At 36.8% G+C, this 15,618-nt stretch overlaps 1 protein-coding gene across 3 annotated transcripts in view; it reads right to left on the bottom strand.

Annotated features, from left to right (window-relative positions):
- Nucleotides 1-15,618, bottom strand: part of topbp1 (DNA topoisomerase II binding protein 1) — a 114,486-nt gene that overhangs the window by 2,982 nt on the left and 95,886 nt on the right. For all 3 annotated transcript variants that reach the window (XM_073023860.1, XM_073023859.1, XM_073023861.1), the window contains exons 24-27: nucleotides 6,492-6,655; nucleotides 5,639-5,779; nucleotides 4,300-4,392; nucleotides 1,664-1,825 (exon numbers count right to left, since the gene is read on the bottom strand). In XM_073023860.1, coding sequence (XP_072879961.1) covers nucleotides 1,664-1,825; nucleotides 4,300-4,392; nucleotides 5,639-5,779; nucleotides 6,492-6,655 — 560 coding nt within the window. The remainder of the gene's footprint in view (nucleotides 1-1,663; nucleotides 1,826-4,299; nucleotides 4,393-5,638; nucleotides 5,780-6,491; nucleotides 6,656-15,618) is intronic.

Raw genomic sequence — 15,618 nt, 5'->3', positions numbered from 1 at the left:
TAAAGAGTCATTGAAAGACTGTAATCATAGAATCTGTTCAGAGTAGTGGTGAATGAAATTATCCACGTCGGTTCAGGAGCCTGATGGTCATGGCATAATAACTGTTCCTGAACCTAGTGCTGTGGGACTTAGGCTTCTGGACCTCTTATCCAATGATAGTAACAAGATGGCATGGCCTGGATGGTGGAGGTCTTTGACAATAGATGTTGCTTTCTCCTGGTAGTGCTCCAGTGTAAAGGGGCTCAATGGTGGGAAGCAGCCCATATAAAATGCTGGAGTATAAAACATATGTAAATACAGAATTTTAACAAAGACAAAGGTCTCGCTCAAGTAAGAAATGGATTTGAATTGTGAACAAGGTGGGACATCAGAAACCTGATTGGATAAGGACTAACCAATCAGGATGGACGGTCTACGGGGGGGTATAAATACCACTTGACTAGACATGCCCAGGCATAATCTCTGATGAAGATGGCAGAATTTACCATCAAAACACTGGGTGTAATTGATACTTGTGCCTGCCTGGACGCATGAGAAGAGTTTATTTGACATACAATGTCTCTTCTGCCATCATTGATGCTGCCCTCACCTACATCTCTTCCATTTCCTGGACATCTGCCCTTACACCACCTTCTTGCTGTCTTAACAGCGATAGTTCCTTTCAAAGAGAGTTCAATAGTGGGGAGGGCTTTGCCTTTGATGGACTGGGCTATATCCACTATTTTCTGCAGCCTTTTCTGTTTCCAGGTATTGGCATTTCCATACCAGGCCATGATACAACTAATTAGAATACTCCCTACTGCACATCTATAGAAGTTTATCAAAGCTTTTGGTGACATGCTGAATCTGCTCAAGCATCTAAGAAAGTAGATGTGCAACTCTACTTTAAGAAGTGAAATTAGAGGACTCCACCAGAACGGTCAACATTCCAATTCCATTTACAGATGTACCTGACACACTGAATTCCTCCAGCAGAGATTTTTTTTCACTTCAGATTCTAGTATCTGAAGTGTCTTGCATCTTCACTTGAAAGGTAAGCTGAATTGAATCAGCCAAGGCTCAGCTGGTAGCATCTCCCTTCCAAGTCAGTATGTGGTGGGTTCAATCCCACGTCTGTGAGATGTGTACAATATCCTAGCTGATGCCCCAGCATGGGAATGATGTATTGCTGTGGATGTTTTCTCCTGGATTAGATGTTAAACCAAGGATGGTAATAGCTCTTTAGCACTATTAAAAAAAAATGAATGTTCTCTTCGGTGACTTTGTGTAGCTCAACAGATTGTCTGGTCATTATCACATTGCATTGGCTTTAAAGAATGTTCGTCGCACCTCTTGCAGTATTACACTGACCACACAAAGGGTCCTTAACCTGATTTTTCCCTATGGATGCTGCTCAACATACTGAGTGTTTCTAGCATCTTTCCTTTCTTGCTTCAAAACTGGCTGTAAAGCACCTTCAGACATCATAAAGGCCTTAACTATCTTCATGTCTGTTTCTTCCTTGTGTGTTAAGTGATTCTTTTTGTATTTAAATATTTAAAAAATAATCAGTGGCAAGATAAATAGAAAGAAAGACTTTTCAAAAATTTTAGTTTAAACGTTTACAAACTTTGCAGCCTATGCCACACATCATTTTTATGCAGATTAAGAATGTAGGACAAACCTGTATGAGATAGTCTGCAATGTATTCTGGTTTGAGACACAATACATTATGTTCCATGGCCTCAGCCAAGTTCACTCTCAGGTCTTCTGCTTTAAGTTTGCTGAAGTCAGCAAAGAGATGAGTGGCTTCTTTGTATTCAGGAACCAAATGACTCGGAAGGACCTGAAATAAACATTTACATTTATAACAAAGAGCCAAACTAAGACTATTTGCTGCATCCTTCAAACAGAGTTTATGCCAGTGTATTTTGTCTGTTTTACAGACAGAAAGAGGTGATGAATAGTTGGGAAGGAACCTGGTGCGGCAGGGCTGACCTCCTTTGTTCCTCCTGATCTTCCTGGTATCACACTTCAAAAATAAAAAAAAAAGATACCTAACTGAAAATCTGACACACTAAATCCTAGATGGGCACTTGGCTGAGAATACAGATATAGAGCACAGAACTTAAGCCATTAAGTCCAGAGACCTTGCCTTCCTCCAGTCTAACACTAATCCTAATTTTTATTCTTACCACAATCAATCCAAGTTCAATAATTTCAGGCAACATACTTTCAGCTTTTATCAGAATCAGACAATATTCCTGCAGGTTATCCACCTCTAATATTAATTCAGTTTACTTCTTTCCACAGACTCTGCTTGATGTGTTGGCCATTTCATACAGCTCGGACACATTTTTAGAAGTTCAAAAAGGATCTAATGTGTTCCCAGGATTCCCTGTGAATGCGGAGAAGCACATATCAGCCAGAACTGACACACGGTGGTAGCATAAAAATGCAATCACATAGGATTGACTTTGACAGCACAAAACTACTGTACTTTTGGGACCGCCTGGTAAAGGAAGACACTGAAATAAACCTAGAAGAAAAGAATTTTAACAGACGAAGGTCCCGCTTTAAGTAAGGACTGGAATTCAATTGTAAACAAGGTGGGACAGCGGAAACCCGGTTGAATGAGGGCTAGCCAATCAGGAGGACGGTTGAAGGGTGTATAAATACCACCAGATTAGGCAAGCCCAGGCATCATCCCTGATGAAGACGGCAGAGTCTGTCATTGAAAGTGTTTAAAATCGATACCTGTGCCCAGCTGGAAGTCTGAGAAGAGTTTATTTGTTTTTATAAGTTCTTGAGCTTGTTTCACTGTCTAATTTCCCTCATTAGCATATCAATCAGATAAGCTTCATCAATAGTATATAACCATAGGAACCTTATCCCATTTGAAAATCTCTATCCCATCCATCACTTGCAACTTAAAATCAATTTGTTTTCTCTTTCCCAGTTAGACCTAAAATGTTAAATGTGTGTGTATGTCTCTCTCTCTCTCCCCCCACAGATGCTATCTGATTGGCTTGGTGCTTCCAGCTTACTTTAGATGTTATACTGTGGTGGCCAGTGCTATCATGTTTGCTGTTGTGTGCTGGGGCAGCAGGCTGAGGGTAGCAGACACCAACAGAATCAACAAACTTATTCGTAAGGCCAGTGATGTTGTGGGGGTGGAATTGGACTCTCTGACGGAGGTGTCTGAAAAGAGGATGCTGTCCAAGTTGCATGCCATCTTGGACAATGACTCCCATCCACTCCATAATGTACTGGTTAGGCACAGGAGTACATTCAACCAGAGACTCATTCCACTGAGATGTAACACTGAGCGTCATGGGAAGTCATTCCTACCTGTGGCCATCAAACTTTACAACTCCTCCCTCGGAGTGTCAGACACCCTGTGCCAATAGGCTGGTCCTGGACTTATTTCCACTTGGCATGATCAACATTATTATTTAATTATTTATGGTTTTATATTGCTATATTTCTACACTATTCTTTGGTGTAGCTGTAATGAAACCCAATTTCCCTCGGGATCAATAAAGTCTGTCTGTCTGTCTGTATACACATCCTATTAATAAGTACAGAGCATCAATGGATCAGGAGAAAGGAACCAACCCAGTAAGCTCCCTTGTGAGTCAGGCAACCTGACCAATCACCAAATGAACAACAACATTAAAAGCTGCAAGGTTAAGAATAAATAATGTGCTTCCTAATTAAGATTTAAAAAACTTTCTTTCACCTGCAGGAACTAAAACTGCCCTGATATCCACAAAGTTAAAACCTGGGCAACAATGGGGAATAAGACTTTAGTTGGAATGTGATTTGGGTAGGGATCAGAATGGTAGAGGTGCAATAAGCTGAATGTGTGTTGAAACCACTTGAGCCAAAAGCCAAAAAGTTACATCAAAAACATTTATGACCAGTTAAATATTATAAACACACAAAAGTTAACAATTCTATCATTAAAATGTTCAGTGCTTCTAAAGGAAGAATGTTTCCCAAATGATATTATGATTAGAATCTGATCGATTATTATTTTGTTTTCTACTTCTGTTGGAGGATGAAAGCTTTATAAATTTCTTTGCTTTCTGTTTTAATTTGTTCTTCATTCCTGGAGCTAACCAAGTAGCAAATTAGCTCCAGCAATGATTAGATATTTTAAGTGCAACTATTGTGCTTATTTTTGCTGCTCAAGACTTGCAGCTGATTTTAATTGCCCTGGAAAGTGTAGAATGCAAGCTGCTGAAATCCCCAGAGACGATGCACACACAGGCAATGCAAGATGTTTGGAATCATAATTTGTGTAAAAGAACTGACCTTGGCTCCACCAGAAAGCAAAAGCCTCCTGAAACCTGCCTCCTTGGTGTGATCAAAATTTAAAATAACTTTCCAGCCACTGAATGCACCAATCTGCAGAGATAAGACAAGTTATATGAGATCACAAAAGATGTACACTGAAGAAACTGGTCACTTGGCTAAACCCACCACTCCATATCCGTGCTCTACTTGTGCCTCCTCTAGCTTTCTACTTGCAATTCTATCAACAGGACTCTCCACTCCCTTCCCCAGTGTCCAGTCTCCCCATAAACACACCTGTGCTGGCTCCTTCCAAAATTTCCCATGAGAGCAAGTTCCACGTTCTCCCTACTCTACGGGCGGCAGAGGAGATTCTATCAAAATCTTGTCTAGATTTCCTGGTAACTCTCTGATCATCTTACATTGATGGTTTTACTTTCTCTCTTCTACACAAGCAGAAAGGAAAATAAGCAGCTTTGAAGGAAAATAACCTCATTCTCTTCAGCTTTTCCCATCTATAAACTTACACATCTGATATCATTCTTGGGAGCATCTTCTCCAGTGCCTCTACATCGTTTTTGCAGAGATGATACCAAAAGTGCAAAAGTGTATACAATATTTTATGTAAGGATAAACAGACTGGCTCTCATTTCAGTTACTTGCAAGGCAGTTGTTGGACATCATGCCTCAATGTATGCTAACTCTTCACCTTCAGAGGCATGGTAGTAACCATGTGAAGTCTCACTCTTGCTTTCAAACCTTTAGTCCATTTCATCTTTTAAGGTCATTGGGGACCTGAGTCACTCCAACCATAATCTATTCCAGCTACTACCATCCAGGAAACAATACCACAGCATAAAAGCCAGGACCAACAGGCTCTGGGACAGCTTCTTCTACCAAGCCATCAGACTGATGAACTCACACTAATTTGAGTGTATTTCTATGTTACATTGATTGTTCTATTTATTATCAAATATTATCAATTACTATGATTGCACATTTAGATGGAGACGTAACGTAAAAATTTTTACTCCTCATGTATGTGAATGATGTAAGAAATAAAGTCAATCCAATTCAAATTCTTTCATTCAGTCTAGTTCGATAACAATAAAACAAACATTCAAAAAGGAAATTTCATAAACTTCTTCATCATACAAAAAATTACATTCCTTGTTGAACTTTATACCCAGTCTGTGCTGTGTGTCTGGAATGTCCAACATTCGGCTGTCTACTTGCCAAGGCAATGTTGTCCATACACCTGATGTCTGCCCAATGGAGTTTCCTGTATTTAATAACACAGGAAGTCCATGTGAGAGACCTATAAAACTGCAGCAGTATGGCCAATTTATGATTACAGTACCTCAGCACTATCATTCTTTTGTCTTAGCACTTCCAGTTTCTTTCTCCATCGCATAGCAGCTACTGCAAGTTTTTTCTGTTGTAGACTAATTCCAGGAAGCACATCAAGGATGAAACTACTGCCCCATTCATAGTTTTCCTCCTGGAAAAGATACGGAATCATGAGCTGCACTGAAACATCTGTTTGTCTCTCCACTGATACCACCTGACGTGCTTAATATTTAGAACATTTTCTGTTTTCTTTTTGGACTTTTAGAGTCTTACTAATTAAGGTAATTTAGACCCCACAATAAGATCAAGGAAAGATAATTATTCAGCAAAAGAATCCCTTGATATGAATGAAGAGAGAGTACATTACAATTAATTTTTGTTACATATACGCCTCGACCTTTGAAGGAATATCAAGCGGAAACACAAATTAAAAGGCTGCTTCTCATTAGTTCCAATGGTTACATTCCAAAGTTCAAAAAATCTCAGACATAAAAATCTGAATGCTTTAAAATATCAATACAAGTATCCAAAATAAAAAAATAACTATACCAACAATAAAAAACAAATGTCAAACAACATTCTCTCTGAATGAAAAGCAAACGTTAAACATAAAGTCTATCTACTGTAGTTATGATCTGATCTATCAACAGAATGCTAGCACTGTTGCAAGCTGTACACAGAAGCAGAACATTAACAGGAAAGGTGTCTCAGTGTTAGGGCAAAGTACATCTTGGAACTGTAATTACTTTCATATGGCTTCTGCATAACTTTAACTAGTGGCATGTACAAAAGAATTAGAAGTAAAAACCTCAAAAATAAGTTTATTATCTGAATGAGACAAATGCTTGAGATGGATACATAACCTGGATAAATCTGGCAGCAGCTCTGCATGCCTCTAAATAGGATCGATGAAGAACCCATTTCCCAGCTGCCATAGAAGCCAAATATTTTTCATTGCGCAATGGCTGTCCGACAATGATGTGTGTACAGGATGGATCAAAACACTGTCTGTCAAGTACCACTGCACCTAAAAATAAGCAAAAATCCACACTTTCCTTGAGTCATTGCATTTAAACACTTATTCACTGTTAATGATTGGGAGGTTCATCTTATGCCATAGAAACCCAGCATCCTTAAATGTGCATAAGCATAATTAATCTTAATTAAGCATAAGCATAATTAATCTGATTAAAGGTCAATGACCTAAAAAGTTAGCTCTATTTCTCTCTCCATAGATGCTGCCTAGCCTATTGAGTATTGCCACCATATTTTCAGCCAAAGTTGTGCTGTCGTAATGCATGAGTACATCCATACACAAGTCAATGAGAAACTTGCTTGCAGCGGCATTATACCCACACTGTATCAAATAAGCAGCATTCACAAGAAAAACACAAGTTAAACATAAACCATACAAAATCTTTCCCAGAAAGAACACAATTAGAACAAAGAAGGTCAATCAGTGCAAAGTAATCACAATATTGCTAAATTACAATGATTAACGTTTGCCAGTTGGCTCAAGAACTGAATATTGCAGGGAAGTAGTTATTATAAAGCTGGGGGGGGGGGGGGGGGTGTGTGACACCTCAGACTTCTGTATTTCTTGCTCGATGGTAGCTGTCCAAAGGTGTTAAGACTAGGTCGGTGGGGATCTTTGATGATAGAAGCTGCCTTCTTGAAGCAGCGACCTCTGTAAATACTACCAATGGTGAGGACAGATGTGTCTGTATGTTCCTGTGTAGTACTGAGCACCCAAGGTATTGTGATTTTAGAAGATTCAGTACAAATTGGATTTACCATTACCACAGATTTATAAGAGATCACATTTGGCTCTTTTAGAACTAGCCTGGGAACCTATTGCTTTCCCTGTAAATCATCTTCTATCACATGCCCATCCAATTCCCCATTAAAAGTCCTGTTAACTATTTCTGTGAATCTTTCAGTAGTTTCAGACTGTAACCACTGCATTGAAAGACTATTTCACGTTGCCAGTGTGGCTTTTGCCCGTCACTTTGAATCTGTGTCTCCTGGTCCTTGATGGAACAGGCTCTCTCTCTCTCTACCTCACCCTAGCCAGCTGCATCTTGTGCACCTGCACCAAACTTCTACTCTCTCCTTAGAATCATAGAACAAAGCAACATGGACACAGATTCTTCAGCATGCTGAACAATATGCCAGTCTAAGCTAGCCTCGTTTGATCCATATCCTTGTAACCCTCCTCGTTTCATAAGAACCAGCCCAGCTGCTCCAATCCAAAACTATAGCTGAAATCCCTCATCCCTGGAATCATTCCATTAAACCTTCACTGCATTCCATTTAGCATCTTTATGTTACTTCAGACTTAAATTTGAATAAACAGATGACAATTTTTACTTTAAAGTTTGATAGTGCAATATTTCCCCTAGTTCTGAGTAATCCTTTAATTATTTATTAATGGAGCTCTTTAGTAGATGTGCCACTAGTGCAATACTGAATATATGGCAACCAACTTACACACAGCAAGCTCCCGCAAAACATAAATGTGAAAATGATGTGATTGGTTTAGAGATAAACATTGTCCAGGACATGAGCCAGAACTTCTCTGCTCCACATCCAAATACCGTAGATTCCGGACTACAGAGCGCACCTGATTAAAAGCCGCTGGCTCTAATTTTAGAAAGAAAATCAATTTTTTACTTGTACAGGCCGCACCGGATTTTCGGCCGCAGGTGTCCCACGTTGTAATATGAGATATTAACACAGAAAGATATTACACGTGAGGATTTTTTAACTTTTAATTAAATCCATATGGTAACATAAACAAATACATATTGCAAATGCTTTTTTTCGAACCGTGCCTGTAACGCGGCTACTTTTAAATATACGTTGCGTATACTTTTTTACTGAAAAACATTCCAATATCTCCTAACGACTGGTAAAAAATATATATACTGCAGCCTACCAGGAAAAGTTATTGATCGCCTTTAACTTAAAAGCAGCGTTCGCTCAGATCCAATGCCGCTCGCGTAATGCCGCTCGCCCCCCTCCTTCCCATTTATCGCAAACTGGCATTTTTCCCACAAGACGCGGCGAAACCGGGTGTGACGTCATAGCATCCCGCGATGTAGTACAGAAAACAAATATAGTTAAAACACTTCTAACTTTAACTAGAAAATGAATTACTAAGCGAAAATATTATAAACTAAATAACTGCCATAAAGGCAGCACAATGCTTTTCTTCGAGTGTTTTCCATGTTGATGAGGGTGAGTACAAATGACTGATTTACAATAATTTAATTGTGAAAGTGCGCTTGATTTATCGTACAATTTCATTGGACCTCTGTGAACTACTCATCAATTTTATTGGTCTACTGTTACGAGGCAAAATGTTTTTGGCGGCATGAAAAAAATCATGCATTAGCCGCACCGTATTAAAGGCCGCAGAGTTCAAAGCTGTTCAAAATGTGGGAAAAAAGTAGCGGCTTATAATCCGACATCTACGGTAATACTATTGAATCCTTTAAATCTACCTACAAGATAAAGCCCCCCAACAAAGGCAGTACCCTCTTCATATGACAGTGGAGTATCAGCCTTTTCCCCATAATCTTTAATTCCCATATTATGCAAAAATCTAAGTCTTAAATACACTATTTAATGAGGCAGCCTCTACTGCTTCCTTGGACAGAGAATTCCACAGATTCACTACTCTGACATTTCTTTCTCATCTCCACCTTCTCCCCCAAACCTTGAGGAGATCAGAACCAGATGTAGTCTCACCGGTACCCTGTACGGTTGCAGCATAAACTCCCTGCTTTTAAATTCAATCCCGCTAGCAATGAAGGTAGCCTTCCATTTGCCTTCTTGATAACCCATTACACTTGAAAACCAACATTTTGTGGTTCATGCAACAGTACTCCAGGCCCTCTGCACAACAGCATACTGCAATATTTCACCATTTAAATAATAACCTGATCTTCTATTCTCCCCTCAGCCATCAGATTTCAGAACAGTTGATGAATAAGTGAACACTATTAATTAGTTGAGCAAACACGAGGAAATCTGCAGATGCTGGAAATTCAAACAACACACACAAAATGCTGGTAGAACACAGCAGGCTAAGCAGCATCTATAGGGAGAAGCGCTGTCAACGTTTCGGGCCGAGACCCTTCGTCAGGACAAAGATGCTGCCTAGCCTGCTGTGTTCTACCAGCATTTTGTGTGTGTTGACTATTAATTAGTTATTCCTTTTCCTTTCTTTTTCAATATTTTTATTGATTTCTTACATAAAAGAATACAGTGTACAGTAGGATAGATAATATATATTGATTACAATATATTGAAATCACAAATATAGTCTCATTACCCCATATCCATATAAATTAAATTTAAACATAATATTGAAGAGATAATTTTATTATACAAAAAAATCTAAACCCACTACCAGAAAAAAAACAGCTGTTTGGTTAAAAAAGAGGAAAAAATCCTTATCATATAGTAAAACATTATTAGTCAACATCTGTGCTTAATAGCAAATCAAAGATTTTGAAAATAATTCAAAAGGTCCCCACAATGTTAAAAAATCTTGTCTAGGTTCAGAAATTGAACAGCGAATCTTCTCTAAATTTAAGCAAGATATAACATCATGTTACCAATGAGTATGAGTAGGCAAGAGTGGCATCCTTCCACTTGAGCAACAATGCCCTCCTGGCTATAAGAAAAATAAAGGCCAAAATGTGCAAATCATGTGTCTCCAAAATAATATCATTTCCTCCAACAATACCAAATAAAACAGTCAAAGGATTAGGTTTAAAATTTACTTTAAAAAGCACCGAAAAAGTTTGGAATACATCCTTCCAATATTTTTCAAGACTCGGACAAGTCCAAAACATATGAATTAGTGAAGCTTCTCCTATTGTTACATCTATCACAATAGGGAGATATATCAGAATAAAAATGAGACAGCTTACCTTTAGTCATGTGGGCCCTATGAATCACTTTAAATTGTAGAAGGAATGACAGGCACATAACGATGAGGTATTAACCAATTTAAAAATTTCATTCCAAGTATCCTCAGAAATTGGAATCTGTAAATCTTGCTCCCAGAGATTTTTAATTTTGTCTAAAGGATTATTTCTCATTTCCAACAACATACCATAAATATTAGATATAGATCCATTATGGAAGGGTTTCAAATTAAAAATTGTATCAAGTAAATTCTTATCTGGACTTTTAGGAAATGTATGTACTTGAGAACGCAGAAACATCGAAAAAAGTGGGTTTTGGGTAGGCTATACTTAGCTGACAGTTGTTCAAATGAAGAGAGACTATCTCCAACAAACAAATCCTGAAAACATTTAATACCCAATCTATTCCACTCTTTGAAAATTACATCAGTCATAGGTTTAAACAAATTTAGGGAAAAAAAGGACTTGAAAGTGAAAAACTCAATAAACCAAAGTATTTTCTAAATTGTACCCAAATCATCAAAGTGTGTTTAACTACAAAATTATCAGTTAAATTAAAGATAAAGAAATTGAGGATCCAAGAAGAGAAATGATAGAAAATTTCTTAACAGAATTAGCTTCTAAAGAAACCCAGACCGGACAGTCATCTTGATTAATATAATATAGCTAAAACATAAGATTCTGTATATCGAGTGCCCAGTAATAAAACCTAAAATTGGGTAAGGCTAAACCTCCATACTTTTTAGCTTTTTGAAGATGAACTTTATTTAATCGAGAAATTTTATTTTCCCATATATAAGAAGATATAATAGAATCCAGAGAATCAAAAAAGGATTTAGGAATAAAAACAGGTACGGCATGAAATAAATATAAAAATTTAGGTAAAATATTCATTTTAATAGAATTAATTCAGTCAATCAACGATAAAGAGAGGGGTGACCAATTTGATAGTGCCTTCTTAACATAATTCATAAGTGTAAAAAATTTTCTTTAAAAAGGAATTTATAATTCCTGGTAATTATTACACCCAAATAAGTAAGTTGATTTCTTACAATTTTAAAAGGAAGGTTAACCATATAACAATTACAGCACGGAAGCAGGCCATCTCGGCACTTCTAGTCTGTGCCGAATGCTTAATCTCACCTAATCCCACTGACCTGCACTCAGCCCATAACCCTCAATTCCTTTCCTGTCCATATACCTATCCAATTTTACTTTAACTGCCAATAGTGAACCTGCCTCTACCACTTCTACTGGAAGCTCATTCCACACAGCTACCACTCTCTGAGTAAAGAAATTCCCCCTCATGTTACCCTTAAACTTTTGCTCCCTAAGTCTCAACTCACATCCTCTTGTTTGAATCTCCCCTACTCTCAATGGAAAAAGCCTATCCACGTCAACTCTATCTATCCCCCTCATAATTTTAACTACTTCTATCAAGTCCCCCCTCAACCTTCTACGCTCCAAAGAATAAAGACCTAACTTGTACAATCTTTCCCTGTAACTTAGGTGCTGAAACCCAGGTAACATTCTAGTAAATCTTCTCTGTACTCTCTCTAGTTTGTTGACATCTTTTCTATTAGTTAGTATTAACTAATACCAAATTATTCAAAGGAAAAAGTTGGATCCTTATCCTTTTTAAGAATAAGCAAAATAGAGGCTTAATATAAAGATTGTGGCAACCTACCTAATTTAAAAGAGTCCGAAAGGACTGAATGTAAGTGGGGTATAAGCAAAGAGGAAAAAGCCTTATAAAACTCTCCAGAAAATCCATCAGGACCCAAAGCCTTCCCCGAGTGCAAAGAGTAAACAACCTCGGCAATTTCCTCACAAGTAATGGGTTGATCCAGCTATTTTCAATTATCAGAAACTGTAGGAATGTTTATTTGATCTAAGAAATTATTCATTACAGTAGTATCTTTAGGATGATCAGAACTATAAACTTTAGACTAGAATTCTCTAAAAATATTGCTTATTTCTAAATGATCAGATATTTTATCACCATTAGCTTTAAAAATTTCTTTAATTTGACGTTTAACTATAAAGATCTTTAATTGGTTCGCCAATAGTTTACCCATTTTATCTCCATGAACATAAAACTGACTTTTATCTTTTAAAAGTTGAGTTTCAATTGGATAAGTTAAAAGCAGATTGTATTTAGTTTCAATTTCAACACGTCTTTTATATAAAACAGGATCTGGAGCCAAAGCACATTTTTGGTCTAATTGTTTCAACTGATTGGCAAATTCAATTCTCTCTATATTAGCTTTTTTCTGAATACTTGTGGTAAAAGAAATAATCTGTCCTCTAATATAAGCCTTAAAAGCATCCCATTAAATAAGACTAGAAGTCTCTTCTAGCATTTTGTCTTCCAAAAAAAAGAGTAATTTGTCTCTCCTAAAATTTTTTAAAATCCTTATGTGATAACAGAGTTGGATTAAACACCAGAATCTGCTTATTTAGGAGACACCTGGAAGATTTAAAGATAAAAACACAGGAGCATGATCTGAAACATCAATTTCTTTATATTCACAGGATTGAACCAATGGAATCAATTGACTATCAACAAAATATAATAATTCCTGAAATATGTATGAACATGAGAAAAAAAAAGAGTACTCTTTAACTGTTGGATACAAAAAACACCAAATAATATCACATTTCATTAGAAAAGGTTGAATAAAGGAGGCAGATCTACTAAAGGTTAATCATTTAAAAGATGAGCGATCTAAAACAGGGTCTAAACAGTTGAAGCCTCCGCCTAAAACTACAGAATACAGACTTAAATTTGGTAAAAGCGAAAAAAGGCGTTCAGAAAAACCTGGATCATCTATATTTGGGGCATACAAATTAGCAAAAACCATTAATTTATTATCTAATTTCCCTGAGACTATAACAAAATGCCCACTGGTATCAGACACTACATTATGTTGAACGAAAGAAACTGAATTGTCTGTAAGAATCGAAACTCCTCTGGCCTTAGCCTGAAAGGGGGAATGAAACAATAATCCCTTCCAACGGCTGAAAAGACGCAAGTTATCACATTTACAAACATATGTTTCTTGTAAAAATATAACTGAGACATTCAATTTCTTAATATAATTAAATATCTTATTTATTATGTTTCGCGGGATGGTTTAATCCTTTCACATTAAAACTAAGTAAATTAATAATACGATCCATTTTAAATATTACTTGAGAGGTTAGAATAAAAACCGCTAGAATGTATATTAAATCCAATGAGCTTTAAGATATAGTAACCAAGCAACAAATGAAGTTAAGAGAACCAAACAGCTGAAAGAAACCCACCCCCCACCCAAAGAGAGAAAGTTGACCAAAGAGCAGTCGACAGCTAAACCTACCAACATTACCCTCCCAAAACAATGTACTGGCTGAGCAAAAAATTTTCAAGACTAACTGCATTCCAACAAGACACAACAAAAATCAGAGCAAAATTAAACTAAAATTAAAATTAAAAACAAAATTAAAATTGTTCATTAAAAGAAAGTAATGAACAGTTAGACTGCTGCTTCTAAAAAAGGATCCATCAGGCAGACGCAACATAGAATTCTGTAGGGAATTATTGAACATTTAAACTTCTGATACTGATTCGGAAATTAAAAAATCCTGCAATTCTTGAACGGAACCATTTCTGAGAGCCATTTTTCAAAATGATTCTAAGACAAGCGGGGTAACGAAGAGAGGGCTTGAAACCTTTATTATACAATTCTGACATAACCTTTTTAAACTTGAAGCATTCATTCAACACCTTGGGTGAAAAATCCTCCACAATTCTGATCTTCTGGCCTTCATAATCAATCATGCCTTTCTGACGAGATTCACGAATTAAAATTTCCTTTGTTTTAAAGTCGTGAAGACAAATTATCACTGAACTGGGTCATTCTCCTGGAGGAGGTCTTGGTACTGGCGATCTATGAGCTCGGTCTATTTTAGGTGGAGATTTTAAAAATATTTGGAAATAAGTCAGCCAAAAGGTTTGCAAAAAATTTGGAAGGCTGATTACCTTCTATTAACTCTTTAAAACTCAGAATTCATAAATTATTTCTTCTGCTTCTATTTTCTAAGTTGATAATCTTCTGTCTTAATTTTTCATTAATCTTTGACTGTTTATCACAGATCTTTTCCAGGTCATCAATTTTCGCATCCAACATCGTCAAAGTGTCATCATTCTCTTTTATCTGGTTATTGTGTTCACTTAAAGTTTTTTGAATAGAATCCAATTTTACATCTATTCGTTTAAATTCAGCACTGAGTTGCTGAAATTTCTGCAGGAACTCCTCCGAGAGTTTATTTGTATGCTTCTGAAGTGTCTCCAAAGTAGATTCCAAAGTTATAGGAGCTCTTCTTTTTTAGTAGCTTTGGCGCTCCCCATCGTAAAACAATATTGCGTTTAAAAGTAAGTTTTCAAAACAAGTTAGAAACAGCAACTATAAAAAACGCTGCTCCTCCATCGACAGCCAGTAGGTTTCTCAGTTATTCCTTTTCCTGTACTATATTGTGATTTATATTAATTTATGTATTTTAATTGTAGTTTTACATATTTGACAATTTTCATATCAGTAAGTCAGTGATATTAAATCTTACTGTGATCATTTGCAACTGCCTGAATGCTGCTTCAATGTTACATAGCATCACAGTATGTAAGTGTTAAAAAATTGAATAGAGAATGAAGATTTAGAATACCGTAGATTTCGCACTACAGAGCGCACCTGATTAAAAGCCGCTGGCTCTAATTTTAGAAAGAAAATCAATTTTGTACTTGTACAAGCCGCACCGGATTTTAAGCCGCAGGTGTCCCACGTTGTAATATGAGATATTTACACAGAAAGATATTACACGTGAGGATTTTTTAACTTTTAATTAAATCCGTATGGTAACATAAACAAATACATATTGCAAATGCTTTTTTTCGAACCGTGCCTGTAACACGGCTACTTTTAAAATACATACGTATCGGTAACACACAAATTACGTTGCGTATACTTTTTTTATCGCCTTTATTGATAAAGTTATATATAGTTATTGATCG

The sequence above is a fragment of the Hemitrygon akajei genome, chromosome 20 (genome assembly GCF_048418815.1).
Source record: "Hemitrygon akajei chromosome 20, sHemAka1.3, whole genome shotgun sequence".
NCBI classification, from domain to species: Eukaryota; Metazoa; Chordata; class Chondrichthyes; order Myliobatiformes; family Dasyatidae; genus Hemitrygon; species Hemitrygon akajei.
This window is presented reverse-complemented; position numbering and strand designations above follow the sequence as displayed.